Source organism: Schistocerca gregaria, chromosome 2 (genome assembly GCF_023897955.1).
Source record: "Schistocerca gregaria isolate iqSchGreg1 chromosome 2, iqSchGreg1.2, whole genome shotgun sequence".
Lineage (NCBI taxonomy): Eukaryota > Metazoa > Arthropoda > Insecta > Orthoptera > Acrididae > Schistocerca > Schistocerca gregaria.
In genome coordinates this window covers 522,631,091-522,652,634 of record NC_064921.1, presented here as the reverse complement: position 1 = coordinate 522,652,634, position 21,544 = coordinate 522,631,091, and the positions used below count along the sequence as shown (strand labels likewise).

At 45.9% G+C, this 21,544-nt stretch overlaps 1 protein-coding gene across 1 annotated transcript; it reads left to right on the top strand.

Annotated features, from left to right (window-relative positions):
- The first annotated feature begins 2,831 nt into the window (after positions 1 to 2,831).
- Positions 2,832 to 20,504, top strand: LOC126335866 (axoneme-associated protein mst101(2)-like). Its single transcript, XM_049999339.1, has 4 exons — positions 2,832 to 2,893; positions 12,875 to 13,808; positions 14,179 to 15,130; positions 20,371 to 20,504. Exons 1-4 carry the CDS (start codon positions 2,832 to 2,834, stop codon positions 20,502 to 20,504), a joined length of 2,082 nt encoding a protein of 693 aa, XP_049855296.1.
- The last annotated feature ends 1,040 nt before the right edge of the window (positions 20,505 to 21,544 follow it).

Here is a 21,544-nt window from a genome sequence, read left to right as displayed (position 1 = left end):
ATTAAAAGATGAAAAGTTGAAAATTAAAAGATGAAAAGTTGAAAATTAAAAGATGAAAAGTTGAAAATTAAAAGATGAAAAGTTGAAAATTAAAAGATGAAAAGTTGAAAATTAAAAGATGAAAAGTTGAAAATTAAAAGATGAAAAGTTGAAAATTAAAAGATGAAAAGTTGAAAATTAAAAGATGAAAGTTGAAAATTAAAAGATGAAAGTTTCCTCAGATGGCTTCAGCTTACTGTTTTCCTCTCTCCACTGTGCCACCCACTACTTAAGAGGTTTGCCGCCATAAATGGTTCATCACTCCGCCGAACGCACCAAAAATGCTGTTTTCTTTTCGGCGTCTGGCACTCCTACTTCTGTCACTTGCATTTTCGGATCAAGCCTGGCTTATATGGTAAATCTGGACGAAATCTGTGGAGACAAGTAGGCACTATTCTCTTATGAGCTGCAGGCTACATGTGCGCAGCACACTCAAAATAATTTCAATTTTTCCATAGTGTAAGAGAGATATGGTGTTCCACCTTTAAAAGTAATTATACGTTAGCTACATTTAGTATACAGCAACGAATCACCTAAAGTGAACGAAACAAAGTTGCTATGGACCACATCTTGCATTGCAAACCGTTCAAGTTTTATGCTAAAGAGTACCTGGAAATTATACTATGACATAACGAAAAGATAGACACTGCATCATCAAGCTGTGGTATGACACTATAGGAGGTATCAGTTTTATACGGATGCCAATTATTTTCGTCAGGATCTAATGGGAGACGATATAAACAGCAGTGAAGTAGACACAAATGGGAGCAAAGTCTTAAATTTTTTTTCAAGCAGGAGGAGGACCTCTACTGAAAAAACTTACTACAGGCGTGGATGTTGCTTTGTTGCGTTTTAAATATATAACTTTTTTTACAATTTTATTAACTTTTATCGTTTACAGCAAGAATATGGGAAAACGTTTCCTCGTGTACTATCAGCTGCTTCATGGAAATCGCTCGTTACTTTCCTGTGTAGTCTTCTCTCTTACTACTGTTTAATTGTTGTACAGTACATCAAACAGCTGTTTACTTATAGGTAAGCCCACCAGCTAAAACCAATAATAAATAAAATAAAACCCCGTATCCGTTCGCCTTTGGCTTCGAACGCAGCTGTTTACTCGGTATGAATATGGCAGACTACGTGTAAGCACACTAATGAGTTTCCATTCTGAGGCCGGGTGGTCGGCTGTTCATGTTGCTCTATCCGTTGTCGAGGATCTGCTTACTCCGCCATGATAGTGGCTTTTTACTCCGCTGGCAAACTTTTCTGTGTGCCCTCTGGTCCGTTGGTGCTGGAACGGGAAGTGTTGACTATGCCACACAATTCCAAGTCCTCCGGGTTGTCAGTTATCGCTCAGGGCAGCGTCATCGTTGGAGTGCCGGACGAAGCCGAAAGCAGAGCAGGCTTGGCTGGACTGGACTGGACTGTGACCTGCCACACCCGTTAGTTTGTTACGCACCCTGCTATATCAGTGCTACCTTCGGTTCTCGGTCGTATTTTATATTAATATGCATCAAGTTAACAGCCAATCCGAAGACCTCCGCTAACGTTAAGAGCTTAATAGTGTCTTTCACACTCAGTCAAAAACAAAAATACTTAAGAGGTAATATTTTAAGATGTGGTTAATTGTAATTAACGCTCGTGAATTTGGCCACAGGCTATGTTTGCTGCTTACCTCAGTGGCAGAGTGATATGTAGCGTGGACACTGCGCGGTTAATAGCAGTGGGAGAAGTATTTCATTGTTTGTCGTCCAGCGACTAGTACCGATTAGCCGCTATGGTAAAAGTGTCAAACGGTAATAATATGGATTCGTGAAAGCGCATCATGGAGACGGTCATCTTTAATTGTGGTACATGTTTGTAGTAAGTACCATGAAATCAAATTAAGGGTGTTTAAAACAGTGTAATGAGTGAAAGGAAAATGATATTCAAAACATTTAGAAAACGTGATCGTGTCTCATATTGCTGTTAATGTATATAACATACTAGTTTGTTTAGATTATCGATTAATAATAGGATCGGTAGAGGAACGTATGTTAAATTGGCCAGGACGGCGAAAGTGGCCATTGCATATTTTTTACCCTGAACAGAGCTGTTGCCTGAGCGTTAGTGGTCAGACTAGTTTTAATATATAGTGTGGTTTTCGCTACTTCAGAGAGCCCCACAGGAAACGGTTGATGGAACAATGATACTTTGTGGAAACGTTCCTAAGGACATGGAAGACATAATGAATAAACCATTGATATGACATTTTAATTTCCAAATGAGAAAGCAGCATTTATTAAGTGCATACCATGTTTACATTCCAGGTTTCGAACACTGCACCTTTGTGCGATCACATGTATCCGCGACAGCCTGGAATTGCACTAGAAATACCATTTCACAACGGTTCACAGCATTTTTTTTGAACGGTGGACAATGAAATGTTTAGCTGTCATAAAACTCATGCACTCCTTGGAAATCAGTGTGTCGAGAATTCTCAGCCCTGGCAAAAGTAACTTCAATGTTTGACGCAATTGGCCATCAGACTCTCCCAGAGACAATTCCCAAGTCGCCAATTAAGAACTCTAACTTGCGAATCATGTTCAACCGCAATGCGGAAGGAGGGCCTATCTGTTTTCATCTAATACGTCAATGTTAGTTAAGAGCGGCTGAACTATTGCTGTTTCGACGAAACAGTACTATGAGTGAGTCCTGCTCACCTAGTCCAGACCATGTAGACAGACTATTACCGGCGCCTATAAGCTAGTCCTAACATTAACCCTCAAACGATACGGTGACGAACGAAATAAATGGTACTGTCGGGTCGGATCCGCTCCCTCTTCGATGAAGTTTGTGTGCATATAGGTACACAGTAAGTATTACTGAATATAGTATGCTACAAGACAAAAATCCTTTTTGTAGACGTAACATAACCATTAGCTCTTAGTGGTTGTCAATTGCGTCATACTTCCAAATCAAATAACCTACACGAAATGAAAAAATTGCTGTCTTTTTAGACGAAACAATGTAATATAAAGTAAAATTTTTCCACGTATAGAAAGGCATATCCTGTATCTGTTTCCTCAATAGAATCATCAGTCACACATCTAACAGATGCTTGTGCTGACCACATACACATGAGTTGCATTTGACAACATTCATTTCCCTTTCTGTCTTTCGAAGGATCATCGTTTTGTCCGCAAATTCTGATAGTGTGTGTGTGATAATAGCTTGATCCGCTTTTATCCGAACACCTTGGCAATTGTCATACGAAGAGCTCTCGAAATGGGTTGGCTGAGCATTCTTTTTCCATCGGGAGTGTTGTTAAACCCTATGCAAGATTTTTTTTTTAGAAACGTGGTCCCTGCACGTACTGGGGATAAATTTTGGTTCGTATTAAATTTTAATAATACGAAACTTAATAGCTGCTATGTCTCACAATTCGAAAAATGGTTTTTTCGTTTGGTGGTCTTGCCTTTGCAAAGTTTGTCCAACACGTACACTACCTTTTGTTTGGCTATAGAATTTGAAACGTCCCCTTTGAACAATTATACATATAACTGTGCTTAAACTGACAATATTTTTTAGCACAACGCAATCTGACTCAAAAATTCCTACAAAAGAATGGCCCTGACTAACATTAACCTATACGTTTCACAAATCACTTACCTCAGAAATCTTCGTTACTCAAGATACTGCAATACAGCGAGAGCCTCTACCAGCTAAATAAAAGATTTAAACTACGGAAGGCACTAACTACTGATAGGGATAGTTAGCCAATGAAAGATTTTAATAGATAACAAACAATGTATTTAATAGACATCAAAAGTCATAATATATATAGCAGTTCATGACATCCAGTCTTACAAATTTCAAAACTCTGCCATTTCTCTTCCCACATCCACCACTGCTGGCGGCTCACCTCCAACTGCGCAACGCTACGCGCCGCTAACAGCCAACTGCCCCACACTACAATGGCAGATAATGCAAACCAGCCACAGACTGCACACAGCACAGCCAGTGATCTTCATACAGAGCGCTACCAATATAAAAAACCTAAACAGCCCACTTACAAATTTAACGATCCCTGGCTTGCTTGTTCATCGCTTATTGTTCCTCTGTGGAGCATGGTTGACATTAGGATAACTTCTTTAATCTTTGCAAGTGTGAAAAATCAAAATTTTGCTGTCTTGAAAGACGAACTTTACGGTTACAGCTGTGGCCGGTGACAACATGAGTAGTGGTATCTCACGCTTTTATGTAGTGTATCGACTAACGTAAGTTTTCGGTCAGACAATTTCTCTGCCAGCTCATACGAAGTGGACCAGTTATCAGTTGTCACATTACGAATGCTCTGTCACTGAGTCCGTTTTCCAATATACGGGATGACTGAAATAGAACGTTCTGGCGTCACACAATGAAACTATTTTCAGACCGTACTTTTCAGATTTCGACGGTATAAACATCCTAAAAGGACACTGACCACAAACTCAGTAATGTTTCATCTACCGTCAAATACTCTGACGGGCTATAATACGACAATGGCTTGCAAATGTATTCAAAATGTCCATAAATGTAGTAGATTTGTCTTTAGCCTTTTCGATTCGTTGATACCTTTATCATCAAATCTCAAGTTTTGAAAGAGGAATGTAAATTGTTTCTGCGACATAGCACAGCGAAAGATCGGTGATTCATACGTCTCAAAGCATATCATCTTGGCATAAGCTAGAATCTTTCAAGACACCGCTCATAGAAAAGAAACCAATAAAAGCTTTTGTCTCAGTTACATCTGTCTGATGTAAAAATGAATTGCAGGGGTCACTGTACTTCATCAGTGACAAGTGAGAGTTTTTGCACCTGAAATCCCTCGCACCTTCCCTTTACGTACAGGCAGGTGTGTAATCACATTTGAAGAAACGGTTCATGAATATTTTGAACGTGATGGCTTGTCGGTTCAAATTGTTTGCTCGTCCCTAACTCAAAATTTATATCGTCTGTTCCTTCTCTCCTGTACTTCTTACCCACATGATCACAGTCGAAAACATCCTTTTCTATATCTCTGTTGAGAAGACTCCCATCGTCAGATTCTGAGACACTCTTCCATGTGTCGCCGTTGTCTTCAGGATCCTCCTGGCAGCGTAACACAGCAAGAACTGCCTCAGATGCATGTGACTTGTTTCCAAGACATGTTTGTATAACAACTGTGAAAAATATGCACAGTAAAATTAGTAATTACTGGTACGGTCGGGACGGATACAACCAGGAATAGACGTAGCAAGCCAAGGTCACTAACGCAGTCAGTCCAATAGGCGGAACAAGACTGACCAGCAGGGTTCCTGGCCAGCTTGACTTCCTGCACTGAGTGGGTAGTGCAGTGTAGGTGAAACTGATTGGCTGGGTCGTATCCGAAAAACACCGTTTTAGAGTTAACACAGTTTGAGCCTCTAAACTAGCTTAAGTAGCGAAAGTTCAGTCATAGCTGCCCTTTAGAACGCCATTGTCAGTGAGATTGACAGATGAAGTTTGTTTAGATATTTTTAGTAATTTTTCCGTTTGCGTCATTGATTTAAATCAAGTCATTTACATTATCCTTGTTCCCTCACTTGTATGGAGAGGAACATTTTCCTCGAATATCAACGTCTAAATAACATTTTTCCCTAGAAATGTTATTTGCTCTTCAGTTTGACAATTTCTTCCTTGGATCACTAATGCCGACAGGGCACCCAATTGGGAAAGGTAGCCACACTGCCGAACGGGAAAAGTAGCCACACTGCCGAACGGGATCTCCGGGAGGGGACTACTCAAGAGGACGTCGTTATCAGGAGAAAGAAAACTAGCGTTCTACGGATCAGAGCGTGGAATGTCAGATCCCTTAATCGGGCAGGTAGGTTAGAAAACTTAAAACGGGAAATGGGTAGGTTGAAGTTAGATATAGTGGGAATTAGTGAAGTTTGGTGGAAGGAGGAACAAGACTTTTTTGTCAGGTGATTTTTTTTTTTTGTGGCTTTAGGGCGCGCAACTACAATGGTCATTAGCGCCCTGACTAATTTAGGAATGTACCGCGAGGCACAAGGTTAAAACAGCAACTAAAAGGGACAACACTATAAGAGACGTATTTACAGGCATAGGATTAAAAACTACAGCATAATCAAACGTCCTTAGACAGGTGTGTCAAGTTGACAAGACGAAGAACCTGAGCAGCAGCTCCTGGGTCATCCGCTAAAATGGCATCCAGAGTACATGGCAGGCCAAGATCAAGATGCAGCGTAGTAAAATCCGGACAGGACGTTAAAATGTGGCGGACAGTCAGCAATTGCCCACATGGACAGAACGGCGTCGACGCTGCCGTCAGCAGATGGCGATGGCTGAACTGGCAGTGTTCAATTCGTAGCCGGGCCAAAACGACCTCCTCCCGCCAAGAAGAGGGTGAGTTTCAAGGCCCGTAGCTTGTCCATAACTGCAGCCCAATCGGCATGCTACAGCGATAAAATGCGTCGACAAATGACCGTGCTACGATCTGACGAAGGGACACAACAAGAAGCCGCCCGAGGCTGGAGGACCGCAGCCTTAGGCGCGGCATCTGCAGCTTCGTTCCCAGGGATACCGACATGGCCAGGAACCCACATAAAGCTAACTGGAGACCCGTCGTCCACCAGCTGCTGAAGAGAGCGTTGGATCTGGTGCACAAAAGGGTGAACCAGATACGGATCACTGAGGCTCTGGATGGCGCTCAGAGAATTGGAGCAGATGACATAAGCAGAATGTCGGTGGCAGCAGACGTAAAGAACAGCCTGGTAGAGGGCAAAGAGCTCAGCTGTGAAGACCGAACAATGGCCATGTAGCCGGTATTTGAAACTTTGTGCCCAATAATAAAAGAACACCTGACCTCGTCATTGGTCTTAGAGCCATCTGTATAAATGAACGTCATATTAATGAACTTCGAACGAAGTTCGACAAAACGAGAGTGGTATACCGAACCGGAGGTAGCCTCCTTTGGGAGCGAGCTGAGGTCAAGGTGAACGCGAACCTGAGCCTGGAGCCAAGGTGGCGTGTGGCTCTCGCCCACTCTAAAGGTTGCAGGGAGTGAAAAATCAAGGTTTTGAAGGAGGCGATGAAAGCGAACTCCAGGGGGTAGCAGGGCAGAGACATACAACCCGTACTGACGGTCTAGAGTGTCGTCAAAAAAGCAACGATACGATGGGTGGTCGGGCATTGACAGTAGTCGACAGGCGTAACGACAAAGCAGTATATCGCGCCAGTAGGTGAGTGGCAATTCACCGGCTGCAGCATGAAGACTCGACAGGACTAGTATAAAACGCTCCGATCGCAAGCCGTAAACCCCGATGTTGTGTGGAGTTGAGGCGGCGTAAGATGGACGGCCGTGCAGAGGACTATACAAAGCACCCATAATCCAGCTTGGAGCGGACGATCGACCGATATAGGCGAAGTAGGACGGTTCGATCCGCTTCCCACGACGTGCCACTGAGAACATTTAGAGAACGGGTACAACGGGCAGCCAAATATGACATGTGGAGACCAACTAAGTTTCCTGTCAAATGTAAGACCTAAAAATTTTGCTGTCTCCACGAATGGGAGAGCAACGGGGCCGAGTAGTAAGGACGGTGGGACAAACTCTTTGTAGCGCCAGAAGTTAATACAGACCGTTTTCTCGGCAGAAAAACGGAAGCCATTGGCGACACTCCAGGAGTAAAGACAGTCAAGAGAACGCTGAAGACAGCGCTCCAGGAAACATGCACGCTGCGTGCTGCAATAGATGGTAAAATCGACCACGAAAAGGAAGCCTGATACATCAGCTGGGAGGCAATCCATTATTGGATTGATCGCTATGGCGAAGAGAGCGACGCTCAAAACGGAGCCCTGTGGCATCCCATTTTCCTGGCGAAAGGTGTCTGACAGGACAAAACCCACACAAACCCTGAACTGTCGATCCATTAAAAAGGAACGAATAAAAAGAGGGAGGCGACCACGAAAGACTCCATGTATGCATGGTGCGGAGAATGCCCGCCCTCCAACAGGTGTCGTAAGCCTTCTCCAAATCAAAGAACACATCCGCGGTCGGGCGCTTCCGCAAGAAGTTATTCATAATGAAGGTCGGCAAGGTAACCAGATGGTCAACAGCAGAGCGGCGCCTACGAAATCCACATTGTACATTGGTAAGTAGGCGTCGAGATTCGAGCAGCCAAACCAAACGAGAGTTAACCATTCGCCCCATCACCTTACAGACAGCTGGTAAGCGAGATGGGTCGATAACTGGAAGGCAAGTTCTTGTCCTTCCCCAACTTAGGAACCGGTACAACAATAGACTCACGCCAGCATGCGGGAACATGTCCCTCAGTCCAGATACGATTGTAAGTACGAAGAAGGAAACCTTTACCTGCAGGAGAAAGGTTCTTCAGCATGTGAATATGAATAGAGTCAGGCCCTGGAGCAGAGGACTGTGACCGGCCAAGTGCATTTTCGAGTTCCCGCATGGTGAATGGGGCATTGTAACTTTCACAATTCGAGGAGTGGAAGTGGCCGAGCCTCCTCTGCCTGTTTTCGGGGGAGGAAGGCAGGGGGGTAATGAGTGGAGCTTGAAACCTCTGCGAAAAAGCGGCCGAAGGCATTGGAGACATCCTCAGGGGCCACAAGGACGTCATTCGCGACCATCAAGCCAGAAACTGGTGAGTGGACCTTAGTGCCAGATAGCCGGCGCAGGCTACCCTAGACAACAGAAGGAGTAAAACTGTTGAAGGTGCTTGTGAAAACAGCCCAGCTGGCTTTCTTTAAAAATACGACGACACTGCACACAATCGTTTATAATTGATACAATGCGCCACTGTAGGGTGGCGTTTAAAGGTGCGTAAAGCACGTCGACGAGCAAGTAAGGCGTCTACATGCTGCGGTCCACCAGGGGACCAGTATGTGGCGTGGAGAAGAAATAGTGTGAGGGACGGAATATTCAGCAGCAGTGAGAATGACTATCGCAGCTTGTGAAGGTTTGATCCTGAAAGGTCACCCTGGAAGAGAAAAGCCCCCAATCTGCTTTGGAGATGTTCCAACTAGTTGAGCACAGAGAGGGGGTAAGATGCAGGAGATGGATAACACACGGGAAGTGGTCGCTCGAATATGTATCAGGAAGCGCATACCACTCAAACCGGCGTGCAAGTTGGGTAGTACAGACAGAGAGGTCTAAATGGGAATAGGTGTGAGAGGTGTCTGAAAGGAAAGTAGGGGCGCCAGTATTGAGGCAGACAAGATTGAGCTGATTGAAAACGTTTGCTAACAGGGAGCCCCTCTGACAGGATGCTGGAGAGCCCCAAAGAGGATGGTGAGCATTGAAGTCTCCAGTTGACAAAAATGGTGCAGGTAGCTGAGCAATAATTTGCAGCATGTCTGCCCTGGTAACGGCAGACGATGGAGTGTAAACGGTACAAATGGAAAATGTAGAAGTGGGGAGAGTAATGCGGACGGCAACTGCCTGCAGGCCGGTGTGCAATGTGATGGGATCATAGTAGATATCATCCCGGACCAGCAACATAACCCCTCCATGAGCCGGAATACCTGCAACAGAGGGTAAGTCAAAACACAGAGGTGCAGTGTGCCAAGGTAATTTGATGGCATGGGCGTAGCTTCGTTTCCTGGAGGGCTACGACGAGCGGACGGTGCAAGCGGAGCAACAATTTAAAGTCCTCTCAGTTGGAGCGAATATTTCAGTGAATAAGAGCCATCGTGAGAAGAAGAAGATGCAAGAAAGGGTCATCTCTAAGGCCGCTGAGGGCACTGCCGCCGCTAGCAGGAGGCGGACAGTCATCGTCCATTTGTTCTATAGGTTCATCGGCCATCTTGTGAAGATGGCCGGGACAGGGAGCTTCCTCCGCTGGTGAACGGCCAGATGTTCGGCTACCAGCGGTGCGGCCAGGCGAAACGGATTACGGCCTGTGGCGGCAACCGCTGGGTGGCGCAGGAGGAGAAATGCGCCGTGGTGGGGAAGAACTGTGCTTCCTATGAGCCTTCTTGGAAGGTCGTTTTGTGGAAGGATTGGTCGATGGCTGAGGGTTAGAGGTACATAGGTGTGCAGCACGAGATGGTTCCTTCTTGAAGGCCCGTGCATCTGACTTCTGGGTCTTCGTCCTGGCAGAAGCTGATAACGGTGCTTGTGTCGGAGGGGCGACGAGAGGAAGAGGAGACGTCGACCGGGCGATCTTAGCACTGGCCGAACGGACGACTGTAGTGCTGAAGGTCAGATCGCATGTCTGCGTCGACACCTCCCTGGTAGTCCAAGGAGAGGCGAGGACAGTACTGTACTTCCCCGCCGGGAGCAACGTGGGCTTCCTACTAGCAAATAGCTTGCGAGCAGCTGAGGTGGAGACTCTTTGACCCTAATTTCTTCGATACAGCGCTCTTCCTTGTAGATGGGACAGTTGCGGGAGGATGCTGCATGGTCACCGTGACAGTTCACACAACGAGGAGACGGAGGTGGACAGTCACCCTCATGGGCATCCCTGCCACAAGTCACACATGTAGCCGCATTGGAACAAGACTAGCGAGTGTGATTAAAATGCTGACACTGGAAGCAGCACATAGGTGTCGTGACATAGGGGCGAACAGAAATAACCTCGTAGCCTGCTTTGATGCGCGACGGCAGCTGAACACTATCAAAGGTCAAGAAAAGTGTCCGGGTCAGTACAAGGTCATTGCTGACCTTTTTCATGACCCTATGGATAGCCGTCACGCCCTGCTCAGCAAGGAAAGACAATCTCCTCGTCAGTCAATCCGTCGAGTGATCTAGTATATACCACACCACGAGACGAATTCTAAGTGCGGTGAGCCTCCACCCGGAGAGGAAACGTGTACAGAAGTGTGGCCCAAAGCAGTTTTTGTGCCTGAAAGGCGCTCTCAGTTTCTAGTAACAAGGTACTATTACGCAAGCTGGTACAAGACTTGACTGAGCCGGCTATGGCATCTACGCCCTTCTGGATAACGGAAGGGTTGACAGAGGAAAAATCCTTTCCATCCTCAGATCGAGAAACTACGAGGAACTGTGGGGCAGGCGGTAGTACTTTTGTCACTGGTGGCTGGTTAAGTTTCCGTTTCTGGGCAGAAGTCGAGAGAGAGAAGAAAAATCCATTGCGGAGGAATCCCCCATGATTGCCAGCGTCTCCGATGGCCGCTCCTTCCTTGTGGGGACCCTCTCAGAGGGCACTCCCGTCTTAGGTGATTGTTCACACCTCAGGTCACACCTCCCGAGAAACGGACGGAGGGACCAATCGGCATGGTCGGAAGGTGTCAGCTCAGGCAATCACCCCTCCCTGGGCCTGGCCTTTACCAGGGGGTACATGCGTGCCTTACTTGTCTACCCAGGGCGGGTAATTACACATAACCCCATCACAGGTTACACGTGTGAACGCGTGGGTTGGCGTTCAGGCACGGCAAGGCAAGGAGGAGGAGGCAAGGCAAGGAGGAGGAGGAGGAGGAGGAGGAGGCAAGGCAAGGCAAGGCAAGGCAAGGAGGAGGAGGAGGAGGAGGCAAGGCAAGGCAAGGCAAGGAGGAGGAGGAGGAGGAGGAGGAGGAGGCAAGGCAAGGCAAGGCAAGGAGGAGGAGGAGGAGGAGGAGGAGGAGGAGGCAAGGCAAGGAGGAGGAGGAGGAGGAGGAGGAGGAGGAGGAGGAGGAGGAGGCAAGGCAAGGAGGAGGAGGAGGAGGAGGAGGCAAGGCAAGGAGGAGGAGGAGGAGGAGGAGGCAAGGCAAGGAGGAGGAGGAGGAGGAGGCGGCAAGGCAAGGAGGAGGAGGAGGAGGAGGAGGCAAGGCAAGGAGGAGGAGGAGGAGGAGGAGGCAAGGCAAGGAGGAGGAGGAGGAGGAGGAGGCAAGGCAAGGAGGAGAAGGAGGAGGAGGAGGCAAGGCAAGGAGGAGGAGGAGGAGGAGGAGGCAAGGCAAGGAGGAGGAGGAGGAGGAGGAGGCAAGGCAAGGAGGAGGAGGAGGAGGAGGAGGCAAGGCAAGGAGGAGGAGGAGGAGGAGGAGGCAAGGCAAGGAGGAGGAGGAGGAGGAGGAGGCAAGGCAAGGAGGAGGAGGAGGAGGAGGAGGCAAGGCAAGGAGGAGGAGGAGGAGGAGGAGGCAAGGCAAGGAGGAGGAGGAGGAGGAGGCAAGGCAAGGAGGAGGAGGAGGAGGAGGAGGAGGAGGCAAGGCAAGGAGGAGGAGGAGGAGGAGGAGGAGGAGGAGGAGGAGGAGGAGGAGGAGGAGGAGGCAAGGCAAGGAGGAGGAGGAGGAGGAGGAGGAGGAGGAGGCAAGGCAAGGAGGAGGAGGAGGAGGAGGCAAGGCAAGGAGGAGGAGGAGGAGGAGGCAAGGCAAGGAGGAGGAGGAGGAGGAGGAGGAGGCAAGGCAAGGAGGAGGAGGAGGAGGAGGAGGAGGCAAGGCAAGGAGGAGGAGGAGGAGGAGGCAAGGCAAGGAGGAGGAGGAGGAGGAGGAGGCAAGGCAAGGAGGAGGAGGAGGAGGAGGAGGCAAGGCAAGGAGGAGGAGGAGGAGGAGGAGGCAAGGCAAGGAGGAGGAGGAGGAGGAGGAGGAGGCAAGGCAAGGCAAGGAGGAGGAGGAGGAGGAGGAGGCAAGGCAAGGAGGAGGAGGAGGAGGAGGCAAGGCAAGGAGGAGGAGGAGGAGGAGGAGGCAAGGCAAGGAGGAGGAGGAGGAGGAGGAGGCAAGGCAAGGAGGAGGAGGAGGAGGAGGAGGCAAGGCAAGGAGGAGGAGGAGGAGGAGGAGGCAAGGCAAGGAGGAGGAGGAGAAGGCAAGGCAAGGCAAGGCAAGGAGGAGAAGGCAAGGCAAGGCAAGGCAAGGAGGAGAAGGCAAGGCAAGGCAAGGCAAGGAGGAGAAGGCAAGGCAAGGCAAGGCAAGGAGGAGAAGGCAAGGCAAGGCAAGGAGGAGAAGGCAAGGCAAGGCAAGGAGGAGAAGGCAAGGCAAGGCAAGGAGGAGAAGGCAAGGCAAGGCAAGGAGGAGAAGGCAAGGCAAGGCAAGGAGGAGAAGGCAAGGCAAGGCAAGGAGGAGAAGGCAAGGCAAGGCAAGGAGGAGAAGGCAAGGCAAGGCAAGGAGGAGAAGGCAAGGCAAGGCAAGGAGGAGAAGGCAAGGCAAGGCAAGGAGGAGAAGGCAAGGCAAGGCAAGGAGGAGAAGGCAAGGCAAGGCAAGGAGGAGAAGGCAAGGCAAGGCAAGGAGGAGAAGGCAAGGCAAGGCAAGGAGGAGAAGGCAAGGCAAGGCAAGGAGGAGAAGGCAAGGCAAGGCAAGGCAAGGAGGAGAAGGCAAGGCAAGGCAAGGAGGAGAAGGCAAGGCAAGGCAAGGAGGAGAAGGCAAGGCAAGGCAAGGAGGAGAAGGCAAGGCAAGGCAAGGAGGAGAAGGCAAGGCAAGGCAAGGCAAGGAGGAGAAGGCAAGGCAAGGCAAGGCAAGGAGGAGAAGGCAAGGCAAGGCAAGGCAAGGAGGAGAAGGCAAGGCAAGGCAAGGCAAGGAGGAGAAGGCAAGGCAAGGCAAGGCAAGGAGGAGAAGGCAAGGCAAGGCAAGGCAAGGAGGAGAAGGCAAGGCAAGGCAAGGAGGAGAAGGCAAGGCAAGGCAAGGAGGAGAAGGCAAGGCAAGGCAAGGAGGAGAAGGCAAGGCAAGGCAAGGAGGAGAAGGCAAGGCAAGGCAAGGAGGAGAAGGCAAGGCAAGGCAAGGAGGAGAAGGCAAGGCAAGGCAAGGAGGAGAAGGCAAGGCAAGGCAAGGAGGAGAAGGCAAGGCAAGGCAAGGAGGAGAAGGCAAGGCAAGGCAAGGAGGAGAAGGCAAGGCAAGGCTAGGAGGAGAAGGCAAGGCAAGGCTAGGAGGAGAAGGCAAGGCAAGGCTAGGAGGAGAAGGCAAGGCTAGGAGGAGAAGGCAAGGCTAGGAGGAGAAGGCAAGGCTAGGAGGAGAAGGCAAGGCTAGGAGGAGAAGGCAAGGCTAGGAGGAGAAGGCAAGGCTAGGAGGAGAAGGCAAGGCTAGGAGGAGAAGGCAAGGCTAGGAGGAGAAGGCAAGGCTAGGAGGAGAAGGCAAGGCAAGGAGGAGAAGGCAAGGCAAGGAGGAGAAGGCAAGGCTAGGAGGAGAAGGCAAGGCTAGGAGGAGAAGGCAAGGCTAGGAGGAGAAGGCAAGGCTAGGAGGAGAAGGCAAGGCTAGGAGGAGAAGGCAAGGCTAGGAGGAGAAGGCAAGGCAAGGAGGAGAAGGCAAGGCAAGGAGGAGAAGGCAAGGCAAGGAGGAGAAGGCAAGGCAAGGAGGAGAAGGCAAGGCAAGGAGGAGAAGGCAAGGCCAGGAGGAGAAGGCAAGGCAAGGAGGAGAAGGCAAGGCAAGGAGGAGAAGGCAAGGCAAGGCAAGGAGGAGAAGGCAAGGCAAGGAGGAGAAGGCAAGGCAAGGCAAGGAGGAGAAGGCAAGGCAAGGAGGAGAAGGCAAGGCAAGGAGGAGAAGGCAAGGCAAGGCAAGGAGGAGAAGGCAAGGCAAGGAGGAGAAGGCAAGGCAAGGAGGAGAAGGCAAGGCAAGGAGGAGAAGGCAAGGCAAGGAGGAGAAGGCAAGGCAAGGAGGAGAAGGCAAGGCAAGGAGGAGAAGGCAAGGCAAGGAGGAGAAGGCAAGGCAAGGAGGAGAAGGCAAGGCAAGGAGGAGAAGGCAAGGCAAGGAGGAGAAGGCAAGGCAAGGAGGAGAAGGCAAGGCAAGGAGGAGAAGGCAAGGCAAGGAGGAGAAGGCAAGGCAAGGAGGAGAAGGCAAGGCAAGGAGGAGAAGGCAAGGCAAGGAGGAGAAGGCAAGGCAAGGAGGAGAAGGCAAGGCAAGGAGGAGAAGGCAAGGCAAGGAGGAGAAGGCAAGGCAAGGAGGAGAAGGCAAGGCAAGGAGGAGAAGGCAAGGCAAGGAGGAGAAGGCAAGGCAAGGAGGAGAAGGCAAGGCAAGGAGGAGAAGGCAAGGCAAGGAGGAGAAGGCAAGGCAAGGAGGAGAAGGCAAGGCAAGGAGGAGAAGGCAAGGCAAGGAGGAGAAGAAGGCAAGGAGGAGAAGAAGGCAAGGAGGAGAAGAAGGCAAGGAGGAGAAGAAGGCAAGGAGGAGAAGGCAAGGCAAGGAGGAGAAGAAGGCAAGGAGGAGAGTAAGAAAGACAGTGAGATGGAGAAGAACAAAGAACGCATTATTGTGGCCAAGATAGACACGAAGCCCACGACTACTACAATAGTACAAGTTTATATGCCAACTAGCTCTGCAGATGACCAAACAATGAAACGTATGATGAGATAATAGACATTCAGGTAGGGAAGGGAGACGAAAATTTAATAGTCATGGGTGACGAATTCGACAGTAGGAAAAAGAAGAGAAGGAAACTTAGTAGGTGAATATGGAATGGGGCTAAGAAATGAAAGAGGAAGTCGTCTGGAAGAATTTTGCACAGAGCAAACTTAATCATAGCTAATACTTGGTTGAAGAATCATGAAAGAAGGTTGTATACATGGAAGAAGCCTGGAGATACTAAAAGGTATCAGATAGATTTATATAATGGTAAGACACATTTAGGAATCAGGTTTTAAATTGTAGGACATTTCCAGGGGCAGATGTGGACTGACCACAATCTGTTGGTTATGACCTGTAGATTAAAACTAAAGAAACTGCAAAATGGTGGGAATTTAAGGAGATGGGACCGGGATAAACTGACTAAACAAGAGGTTGTACAGAGCTTCAGGGAGAGCATAAGGGAGCAATTGACAGGAATGGGGGAAAGAAATACAGAAGAATGGGTAGCTCTGAGGGATGAAGTAGTGAATGCAGCAGAGGATCAAGTTGGTAAGAAGACAAGGGCTAATAGAAATCCTTGGGTATCAGAAGAAATATTGAATTTAATTGATGAAAGGAGAAGATATAAAAATGCAGTAAATGAAGCAGGCAAAAAGGAATACAAACGTCTCAAAAATGAGATCGAAAGGAAGTGCAAAATGGATAAGCAGGGATGGCTAGAGGACAAATGCAAGGATGTAGAGGCTTATCTCACTAGGGGTAAGATAGATACTGCCCACAGTAAAATTAAGAGAGACCTTTGGAGAAAAGAGAGCCACTTTTATGAATGAGTTGAGATGGAAACCCAGTTCTAAGAAAAGAAGGGAAGGCGGAAAGTTGGAAGGAGTATATAGAGGGTTTATTCAAGGACGATGTACTTGAGGATGTAGATGAAGACGAAATGGGAGATAAGATACTATGTGTAGAGTTTGACAGAGCACTGAAAGACCTGATTCGAAACAAGGCCCCGGGAGTAGACAACATTCCATTAGAACTACAAACGGCCTTGGGAGAACCAGTCATGACAAAACTCTACCATCTGGCAAGCAAGATGTATGAGACAGGCGAAATACCCTCAGATTTCAAGAAGAATAGAATTATTCTGATCCCAAAGAAAGCAGGTGTTGACAGATGTGAAAATTAACTATCAGTTTAATAAGTCACAGCTGAAAAATACTAACGCAAATTCTTTACAGACGAATGGAGAAACTGGAAGAAGCGTACCTTGGGGAAGGTCAGTTTGGATTCCGGAGAAATGTTGGATCACGTGAGGCAATACTGTCCCTACGACTTATCTGAGAAGAAAGATTAAGAAAAGGCAAACCTACATTTCTAGCATTTGTAGACTTAGAGAAAGCTTTTGACAATGGGAACTGGAATAGTCTTTCAAATTCTGAAGGTGGCAGGGGTAAAATACAGGGAGCATAACGCTATTTACAATTTGTGCAGAAACCAGTTGGCAGTTATAAGAGTCAAGCGCCATGAAAGGGAAGCAGTGGTTGGGAAGGGAGTGAGACAGGGTTGTAGCCTCTCCCTGATGTTATTTAATTTGTATATTGAGCAAGCAGGAAAGGAAACAAAAGAAAAATTCGGAGTAGGTATTAAAATTCATGGAGAAGAAATAAAAACTTTGAGGTTCGCCAATGACATTGAAATTCTGTCAGAGACAGCAAAGGACTTGGAAGAGCAGTTGAACAGAATGGACATTGTCTTTAAAGGAGGATATATGATGAACATCAACAAAAGCAAAATGAGGATAATGGAATGTAGTCCAATTAAATCGGGTGATGCTGAGGGAATTAGATTAGGAAATGCGACAAGGTAGTAAAGGAGTTTTGCATTTGGGGAGCAAAATAACTGATGGTCAAAGTAGAAGGGTATAAAATGTAGACTGGCAATGGCAAGGAAAGCGTTTCTGAAGAAGAGAAATTTGTTAACATCGAGTATAGATTTAATTGTCAGGAAGTCATTTCTGAAAGTATTTGTATGGAGTGTAGCCATGCATGGAAGTGAAACATGGACGATAAATAGTTTAGACAAGAAGAGAATAGAAGCTTTCGAAATGTGGTGCTACAGAAGAATGCTGATGATTAGATTGGTAGATCACATAACTAATGAGGAGGTATTGAATAGAATTGGGGAGGAGTTTGTGGCACAACTTGACAAGAAGGGACCTGTTGGTAGGAGATGCTCTGAGGCATCAAGGGATCACAAATTTGGCATTGGAGGGCAGTGTGGAGGGTAAAAATCAGAGGCAGACTAAGAGATGAATACACTAAGTAGATTCAGAAGGATGTAGGTTGCAGTAAGTACTGGGAGATGAAGCTTGCACAAGATAGAGTAGCATGGAGAGCTGCATCAAACCAGTCTCAGGATTGAAGACAACAACATTCAAAGCAATTATCTGTGATTCTATCTCAGTGTCAATTTTTGACTCAATAAAGTTATATTCCAAAACATGCTACATTACACAAAAACAGTCCAATTTAAAGTCTACAACAGCCACTTTGTATTCTTTCAAGTAATTGGTTATCAAGATGCCTAGGATGCCTGCAGCCAGGAAAATGAACATAAGCTTCTGTTGCAATGGTACTGGCCAAAGTACCCACATAGGCATGGAAAATTTTCCACTGCATAAGCCTTCAAAAAATGCATTAATTTTCAATACATTTTCACCTAAAAATATTTGGTGTGAAACCTTATAACATGTAGATCCAAAATGTGTAAGGATTAAGCCATCAATAACAGTGGCTTGGTGAAAATTTAATTTCTCTTCCACAGTTGTCCCTCTTACCACGACATTCTTGCGTACCCCAAGCTGTTGCACTACAATATCAGTATCAGCTCTTATGCAAAAAGAATTGACAAACATTGGTCTACATCCATTTTAACAGTCTAAACATTTCACACCTGCAGCATCATTATGGGCACCAACAATCAAGTGTGCAAGCAATATCTTGGGTAGTATGCTATCAAGGAGCAACAGCACCCCTACTGAGAGAAGCATTCAGTCGTTTAATCTATGGTAGGCTTCAATTGCCTTACCAACTATCACTCCAATAAGCACTACAGTCCAATTAAAATTACTTGATAGTTGACGTCTGTCATTCACTGCTACAGCATTGCTGCATCTGCTGCCTGCTACCACTCAGTAGTAGGCAGAAGATTAGCGCAGTAGGCCACTTCCCAAATGCTTTTAATGTGTAATGGAAGCAACCGCCGTGAGGTATGATGGAAATAGACGCTCTGTTATCTTGATTTTGTGCAACCAATGACTGAACTGCAGAAGATGTCAGGTATTGTAACACAGAATTTCAACTTGTGTCTTAACATAACCACAGCCTTGCAATTTTCCCACATATACGATAAAATGGGGTCGACAATGAGACAGAACTAAAATCACCACCACTATGTTCACAGCTTTTAAGGCTAACATCTAAAAGCATGTTCATGGCATTTACGGCTAACATCTACAGACAAACTTAAGTCAGAAAAATTTTACATATTCATTTGCATCTTACGCAGAATAAGCAAACTGATTTCTCACTGTCATTGGTTACCTGAAACTATTCTGACATTGGTTACGAAGGATGCTGCATTACCAATTTATGAGGAGTCCTGGTTGGCACTTGGTTGCAGATCATATTCGACACAAGCACATTCTGAACTCAAAGAATAACATGAGGGAAGTAAAAGCAAATAAAAAATCAATAAATTCATGAAAAACATGACAAATTATTCTATATAAAAACTACATTTAAACCAATAAATTGAACAAAAATGACTACATCTTTCGATTGGATTTCAAAAAATATATATTTGCACTTCACGAGATTCGAACCTTCATGCTCCTTCACATCAAGTTTCTATGCTAGCCACTACACTATACCCTTTTGTTCCCAACGTTGGTTGAATTTATAAATGTGGTGTCCAATCCCCATTATTGAAAGCTTTAAGAAATTTGGCTTCATGTAATGCCATGCAAAGCTTATCTAAAACACATCAATCCGAGTGGTTATAGCAACTGTATAAATGATGCTGAATTCTGTCATATTTTGAGTGTGTGTGTGTAAATAAAGGGTGAGACCCAGGATTTGGGATCCAAACACACCAAGAAAAGATAGCAAGCAGGACAAGGCATTGGAAGTGAACTAATTGTTGAGGCAGTTTGCCAACATCAAATGGTTTGGGCACGACATTGAGCACTCCGATTGGAAGAAACCCACTACAACAGTTAAGGCATCAACTATCAAATAGTTTTAAGACTATAGTCTCACTGTGGGCTTTTTTTCTGGAAATTTACAAACATACGGCTCTTATTAAATCACTTAAGATCATTGGCTTTGTTTTGCCTGCCTTGAACTACCTCTTAAATAGACAATTACTGTTCTCTCTCTTATTCAAGACTCATCTCCTATCATAATCCAATAAAAAAAAAGCACATTTTTACATCAAACATCCAATACAAATGGTCCTCAAACACTACATGCCAGGCATTTTACATGCCTCATTACGGCTAAAAAAAACTCGATCTCATGTCCTGGGACACGATATGAGAATGCTTAAGGAACTACAACTCAAAGTGAGACAGTCTGGTTTTATAATATCTATCAACGCAAGCATCTCGAGCCAATGACGGATGAATCCTTGCTGAAGTTGTGTTTTACCTGACATGATTAACATTAACCCAATTTTGCTAGTGCTTGACAAAGCATGGTAATATTAATTATGAAATCTGTCATACTGCAACATCTTAGGCCATGAACCAACTTACATCATCTTGGGCAACAGTCATCTTAATTGTTACCACCCCTACACACATTTTCAGCAACAAAACCACACTATCACTCCTGAATTGTGTGAATGGAGTGAGGAAAAAAACTCTGCATATGTGGCATTTTACTGAGAATTTAGGACTTGTGTATTTCTAATCAAGCTCTATAGATATAGTGCCACAACATGTATGTCCTCTTGTCAGAAGAAAAGAATCAACTAAGTAAGTTCATAACTCATGTGTCATGACTGTTCTCACTTTTTAAGTTTCACAATTCTTGACTCAAATTTTAAACTTTGTAGCACATGTCCTGTGGCACAAGAATCTGAACAATAGACCCTGCAAGAAAATGTCTACAGCACACCATGCACTGCAAAAACCTACAAAAGAACTCCTGAAGGACTCTAGTTTAGGAGGCACTTGGGGAGCTAGCTGACACTAGAAAATAGTCTAATGAACACCTGTTTATCTCTACTTCCAGATGCCCACATTCTTGCTGTGGTGTAGCTCCTAGGCAATGCTTCTTCCAAGTTCAGGTCTTAACATATGCAGTGAAATTTGCAGACATTTATGCATGCACTTACTTGCACCCTGACAAGAACCCTGTTGCACCAACAGGTCGTGATCACTAACCTTTTCACAGCCCTCTTTTTTTTATAGAAAAACCTTTTAGTTTTTACCACAATTAGATTTAAAATATTTAATTATTTTATCTAAAAACTTTATTTAGACAAAATATTGTTTGTAAGAACTGTACACCCATGTATACAATTTAAAAATTATCTTCTACTATGCTGAGAAACAGCTTACCTGCATAGAATTGTAAAAGCTAACAAAATTGTAATGTTAAAATGGCACCAGAAGCATAAAGATAACATAACCTCCATTCAGCTCACCTTTGCAGTGTTCACATACCTCCCATGTTCTTGTTGCACCACTTAGAAATGGTGTGGTTGCAGTTATTGCCAATATAGCTAGGCAGTGTAGCAGAAAGGTATGCGTGTAATCATATGATGAGTAAGAGGTTGTGATTTCCACAATGTTTTGTCCCAAGATCTTGACATGAACATTAATGGGCTCTGATTTTGTCAATCAGAAATACCTTTTCAAACTAACACACTAGAAAAAATCATTAACTGAAACATTTTAGTGTACTTCTGACATTTATATACACTCACCAATTAAATTGATGAATAGGTATTCTTAATAAATATCTCGTGATAGGTGAAGTGTCAATTTTAATAGAGGTAATTAAAAGCGAGTCAAAACTTGTGCTTTTGCAATAATATGGTAAAGGAATCAAAACGATGATGATCATTTAGTGTCATTGGCCGGGAGACAAATTCACAACCTCTTACCATTTCATGTTAAAATGGATGAGTATTGATTTATTTGTCACTACACTTTTTAAATGTGCACACACGCATACATACACACACGCACGCACACTAAATAAATAAATTTTTTGGGACACAA